Source organism: Limulus polyphemus, unplaced genomic scaffold (genome assembly GCF_000517525.1).
Source record: "Limulus polyphemus unplaced genomic scaffold, Limulus_polyphemus-2.1.2 Scaffold386, whole genome shotgun sequence".
In the NCBI taxonomy this organism is placed as follows: domain Eukaryota; kingdom Metazoa; phylum Arthropoda; class Merostomata; order Xiphosura; family Limulidae; genus Limulus; species Limulus polyphemus.
In genome coordinates, this window is record NW_013665996.1 from 306,903 (window position 1) to 313,503 (window position 6,601).

The 6,601-nt window shown below is 29.4% G+C and overlaps 1 protein-coding gene across 1 annotated transcript in view; it reads left to right on the forward strand.

Moving 5' to 3' along the window:
- The window catches only part of LOC106457888 (ATP-binding cassette sub-family A member 1-like), a 42,272-nt gene that overhangs the window by 1,941 nt on the left and 33,730 nt on the right, over window positions 1-6,601 (forward strand). The window contains exons 3-9 of the mRNA XM_013917338.2: window positions 9-132; window positions 314-493; window positions 1,567-1,681; window positions 3,066-3,256; window positions 3,628-3,766; window positions 5,312-5,516; window positions 6,002-6,133. Coding sequence (XP_013772792.1) covers window positions 9-132; window positions 314-493; window positions 1,567-1,681; window positions 3,066-3,256; window positions 3,628-3,766; window positions 5,312-5,516; window positions 6,002-6,133 — 1,086 coding nt within the window. The remainder of the gene's footprint in view (window positions 1-8; window positions 133-313; window positions 494-1,566; window positions 1,682-3,065; window positions 3,257-3,627; window positions 3,767-5,311; window positions 5,517-6,001; window positions 6,134-6,601) is intronic.

Consider the following 6,601-nt stretch of genomic DNA (forward strand, 5'->3'; position numbering starts at 1 on the left):
GAATGTTGGTGAGAAGAATAATTTGCGGGAAAAACGAGCGGTAGAAGAAACTGGACGATTGCCCTCCCACATTGAGTACAAAATTAGAATGGATATTGATAATGTTCCAACAACAAGAAAAATAAAGGACAGGTATATTTATATTAGAAGAAATTAGTTTTTCCATATTCATATTTATAATTAAATGAAACCTTTGTAATAACTATAATTTAATAATAAATAAACAAATATACCTTATAAAGTAAATAAATAACCAGTTACTTCAAATCATATTTGATGATAATTATGTGAAGCATGATTTCTTGTGTTTTAGATTTTGGAGTCCTGGACCAAATGACAACTTCATGGAGAATATGAGATATTTTCGTGGTTTTGTACAAATGCAGGAACTTCTAGACCAAACTATATTATCAGTTCATTCTGAAGGAAATGACACTGAATTGCCTATAAATTATCTTCAGCAATTTCCATATCCCTGTTATAAAAAAGATGGGTAAGTACACTTTAACTTACTGTAGATTTATTTCTTCCCTCCAAAGGAATAGTAATTAAAATTATTCTTAATGATATTAGATTCTCTAAAATTATTATCTTAAAGGTAAAAATATGTTTGTTTTTCTGACTCTTCCCAATTCTCTTACTAGAAATACTGATGAACAAAATAATACTTCCAACAGTTGATATGATATGTAATAAAACCATGTTCTGTTTTTACTTATTTATGAATATAAGTAGATGTGTGTATGTATGTACATATATATCTATTGATAAGAATTTTACAGCAAATATTCATTCATTAGTTAGCCAGGCCGTGTTTTTTGTTGAACTTCAGGCATGATGGTGGGTAAAGCATGATACATGGCCTAGTTAACTAAAATGAATGAATATTTGTGGTAAAATTCTTATCAGTGCTATAAGTGTAGTTACCAATTTGGCCTCCAATTTCAATTTTATTCCTTTAAGTTGTACGTTCAATTCTTCTTTAGCCACACCATTTTTTGATTAGATATTGTGACTTTTTCTCAATACATACCAACAAACCACATCAAATAAGAAAGTGACACTATATTAACTCACAATAGCTTTAGGATCCCAATCCTATTATTCGAAACAAACATTTACTTTGCAGAACCAACCAGATTCTTTAAAATATATGGTGATAGATTTTCCTCTCTAAGACAGTGTTAATAACTTCCTTTATAGTTTCAATAAGAGTATAAAACTATCTGTATAGACCTTCAGTGAAGTACCTGTAAAAATACAGGTATGATATTTTAAAACAACTTAGAAATATTGTAGACCTCATGCTGTCAGCTTTGTACATTTAGAATATCACCAATTAGCATATTGTTTTTGTACTGCATAATTTATTTCTATGACTATGAATATAATATGGAGCATTTATATATAGATAGCTTTATCAAATTACTTCCGTAAAGTAACTTACTCATGGAAATAATTTAAGAGATTTGTATTTATTTGTTGTTTTATTTCTTTGTTTCTTCATTGAACAATGAGTAACTTTATATAGGTAATTCAAATGAATTTACATGTTTTGATTTCTAGATTTGGCTACTTTTTGAAAAGCATGCTTCCTCCAGTAATGATCATAGCGTGGATATTTTTAGTTGCTTTTCTTATTCGTGAACGTGTCTTGGAACAAGAACTTCATTTAGAACAGGTAATTATCAGCTTCCTGATAGCAAAATAAAGTACTGCAGAAGTTTTATTGATAATGATACATTTTTGAGCAGAGAAGTATGTATTAAAAACAACTTAATAACAAGAAACGAAATTAAATTATATTTTTTTTATTAAAATTGATTAGATGCTAGTCAGAGAAATAAGTGTAGATTTCTGTGTATTTCAATCTTACAAGGCATTATATATTGTTTTATATTTGCAAGAAAACAAAAATTGTGTTTTGTACCAAAATTTATGATGATTTTATTTGCTATGGGAGTACCATAATAGAGAAACTATACTGATCAAATGACAGCTTGATGTTTAACCTTTAGTGTTGAAAAATTGCCATTATTATTAATCATTACTAGTGCAAGGTTTATTGATATACTACTGGTCCTAGTTTCATTATGTGGTATATCATTGGCAAAAATTTCTCCATTCTACTGTGCACTGTCCATAACGTTTTTACCTTGCTGTACAGTGTTATTTTAACAATAGGTCAAAGATGTTTTCACCTGCTTAGAAAGCAGTAGGGTTACATAGCTCTTTATGTCAGAAACTGATAGAAGTTTCTACTCACTTGGATGTTTTGTTTCTAACTGCACGAGAATCTGCTTAACTGAAAGCTAGTGGAACACTACAATCAAAAAATGCTTTAATTTCCTCTTTATAAGGACCAATATTTTTCATACCATACTGAACACCACATTTTGGATGCCTAGCCCATCCAAGCACAAACTCACCTGTGTCTTTGAAGTTCACGTTGTAAATTATGATATCCAAAACACTTTTTTTTTTTTTATTTGATATGACACCTTGGGAGCTGTTAGAATGCAGTTGGAAATTAATGGTCCTGGGGGTTTCTATATTGCTCATATTTTCTTATACATGCCTTTCATCCATTCTTTAAATCCCTAATACATTTGTGACTAAAATATATCCATGTATAGCAAACAAAGTAATGGGGACCAAAACTGAATTTTTTCTCCTTTTTTTTACTTTTTTTTTGGCTTTTGTGCAAGCAGTGTTAATAGTGCCATAACAGCTGATTTTCAATCTAAAAGTTGGTTTACACTCAGAAAGCATGTATTATATTATCTTTATTCTTGATTGTGTAGAAATATGTAAAGTGCAAATAATCATCTTTTCAAAGTTTGAAAAACATTAGTTCATTTGCTCATAAACTGGCATTTTAAAGTTATCGATAATATGTTATATACTTTTGTTTTAAAATTAATTTTTTGTTATAATGTAAATTACCAATTTAAATTAACGTAAAATTCACTGTTTAATAAAGCATTTGTAAAAAAACTTAAGATACATGAATGAATTGAATGTTTAAAATGAACAAGTGAATTGTTCTTTTCTCTTTTCTTTAGATTTTATATGTGATGGGACTTAAGCCATTGGTTAGTTGGATGGCATGGTTTTTATCAGGACTTGTTGTCCTTACCAGTGTTGTCATCTGTGTTGTTGCTATCCTTAAACTTGGAGGTATTCTCCCCTATTCTGACTGGTTGGTGGTCTTTATCTTTTTAATGGACTATGCACTTGCTCTACTTATGTTCTCGTAAGTACCACTTTTTTGTAGTTTTTCAGCAGTAATGTTTTGTATATTTTGCTTCTTTATCTTTCAACTTATTCATTTTATGCAAGTGACACTTAAAATGTATGTTTTTGTGGTAGGTAACTTCTGAAAAATTAACAGATCACATTGCTTTGAAAATACTTGAGGGAAAATAATGTTATAATAAGACATAATAATAAAATGTAGGCAGAAATTTGTGATAAATCATACAATAAAGTTTAAATCAGCAAATTATTTGAGCATTGTGTGATTTTTTTTCATGCTCAGTGGAGCATGTGAAAGTGATGTTTCTCAGATTTAAAAAGCATTTAATGACACCCATTTGTAAACTAATGTGTAGTTTTCTTTTACAGCTACATGATGAGCGTTTTCTTCAAAATTGCGACCATTGCAGCATTAACTGGCATCATTGCTTATTTGTTATCTTTCCTTCCATTTGTGCTCATTGTAACACTAGAAACCCACATTGAGCTTTGGAAAAAACTGTTGAATGTAAGATTTCTGCATCTTATCCTTATTATTTTTCTATGTTAAAATTAGTGTTAAGTTCTTGTTCTAAAAGGGGGGGGGGGAGCTTTTAGCTGTTATATAAGAGGGCCAGCTCTAGTTACTGTGGGGCCTACAGATGCACCAATTACTAACTCCCTGTTCCTGATGTAGAAAGTATGCATTATAGGAAACTGTACTATTAAATTCACCATACATTCCCAACTTCCCCATACAAAATTGTAAATAATTTCTGTTTTTCTTGAAAATATGGCAACATTTGGAAGGTCAACTCATGCATATTATATATACATATCATATTAAACTTACAATTCTATAAAAACTCAGGAATCCTTAAAGATTGTACAGTTTTCTATTAAAGTGTTTAAATTGTATTAACATTATTGCAGCTCAGAAAAGGTACTGCCATAAGGCTTTTAGGCATGATTAGAGAAAAATAACATTTATTATGCTGTACTTATTCCTCCACTTCATAATTTATCTTTCTAAGTCCTTGAACCCTCCAAATGGGTAACACTAAAATTTGATTACTTACTCTTCAAGGTTTATTAATATATTCACTTGTCTTTCATTAAACATGAAAAATTCCTTAAAATCTCTTACATTGAAGCACTCATTCTAGCAACGATGACACTGAAATTCACTAGATTCAGTAGTGATTCAGTGACCATAACTGACTTGTAAATCTTTGGTCACATTTTCGAGGAATCGGACTGAAAATAATCTAAGTGAGAGACTGATTCTCACAAAGGTTTGTGGTGGTTGCACACTTGGCACATGCCTAAAGCTGGCCCTGTTGAATAATAAAATGTCTACATGTATTGAAATAATTTTAAGGTTGAATATTATGATGTACTGCAATTTGTTTGCTTCCTAAATTTAATTAAAAGTATATTTTTGGTACTTGAAACCTTGAGTAATTTTCATGCGAGTGTATAATATTTGAAAGTTCACAATTATATTTGATGAAACTTTGCATCTTAGATATGTTTCGGACCAATTAGCTTAAAGTTTTTTGGGTTTTTTTTTACACTGAGGAACCATACTTTTAGCACTTTTTTCATATAAATAAGTGTCTGTCTGGAAATATGTTTAGCTTCATTTATAAATTGTGTAAAACTAAATTAAATATATTTATGTGTATTTAATACACATTCAGGTAGTTTTCACTTCCAAGCATACTTGTTAATTGAAGATTCCTCACTGTAAATGAGAATATTTTTGTAAAACAGTTGTAGCATACTGTTTACATATCTGTTCATAAGTGTTTTAGGTAAATATATTTTTGGCTATGAAGTTTATTTTCAAAACTGATTTATTAGAAAGTTCCATCTTTTGATTTTTAATATAATGTATATATACCTATCTTTTGGATATAAGATCATTGATAATAATATTCTAAAAATTCTAATTCAGTGTATCAGTTCTTGAGAAATGTTTAAGTCTTTCAAATTATTTCCCAAAATCTTTTATTTATTTATTCTTAAAATTTTCCTAAATTTACAACACTTGTTTCTTTAAAACTACTAGTGCTTGCTGATGTCCACATCTTTCTGCTATGGATGTCTATATTTCACAAGGTTTGAGAAACAGGGTGTTGGAATCCAGTGGGATAATATCTGGGAAAGCCCAATGCCAGGAGATTCCATGAACTTTGCTTTGGCATGTATTATGATGTTAGTTGACAGTGTAGTGTATTTTCTGGTGGCCTGGTATGTTTCTACTGTGTGGCATGGTAAGTTTCTTGGTTTACAGTTTATCCAACTCAGTATAAAAAACTACTGTAAATTTACTGCCAATATTATGTATTGACACTATGGATATATTTATTGCTGGACTAATATATATACATATATTTTTTATATACAAAAACTCTCTAGTGCTTCAGTTACACATATCCTATGTTGTGTAGACATAAAACTTCCAGTTGTAGTAATTTCATCTTTAAAAATAACTTTGATATAAAACAAATGAAAGAAAAGTTATTTCTGTTTTAATCATTAATAAAACACACTTTATTTATATTTTGCATCAAAGAAATGTGTGGTTTTAAACTATTTAAACAAATATTCCATAATTAACTCTTGTGAAGAATAAACAGATGAAATATGTGGTGTAATATTATTTCAAATTGAAAAAAATATGTCATTAGTATATCTCATAATCAATAATAAAAGCTATATTCTTTATTTAATTTAATATTTTTGCTTCTGACTATAGCGGGTAACAAAGCCCGAAGACAACCATGGTATTTCTTTTTAACTCCACGGTATTGGGGTTGTTGTCGACCTCGACGAGTATATATTGTACCTCCAACTGTTCCATTCAGTATGAATACTGGAGCCTATTTAAGTAAGTATAATTTTAGGAGTTATTTTTCTGCAATCCATCATGAAGTGTTGTTTGTTTCTTTTGTGCTTAGTAAATATATACTGTTTGGTGTTATTTTAAAGCATATTTATATACTAGCAGAGACCCACAAAACATATCCGGCCAAATTAGTATCTTTATTGTAACAGTACTTCTTTAAATATAACATTTCTAGCACAATACAAACAAATTGTAATCGTAGACAATGAAATGTGTTAATCCACTTGTATATATGCCGTACTTTATAAAACTTTAACTTATGTTAGGCCTAAGTTCAATAAAGAGATAGAGTAACACTGTAAGCTGTATACGTTTTTTTACTTTAGTTTAGTTTAATTAGGGCTAAACGTTACTGCACTTAACACTATTGATAAATAGATTTATAATGTTATTCTATGACCTAACGTCAAACTTTTTTAAAAACTTTGATAAGTTTTTAATATTCTGTTG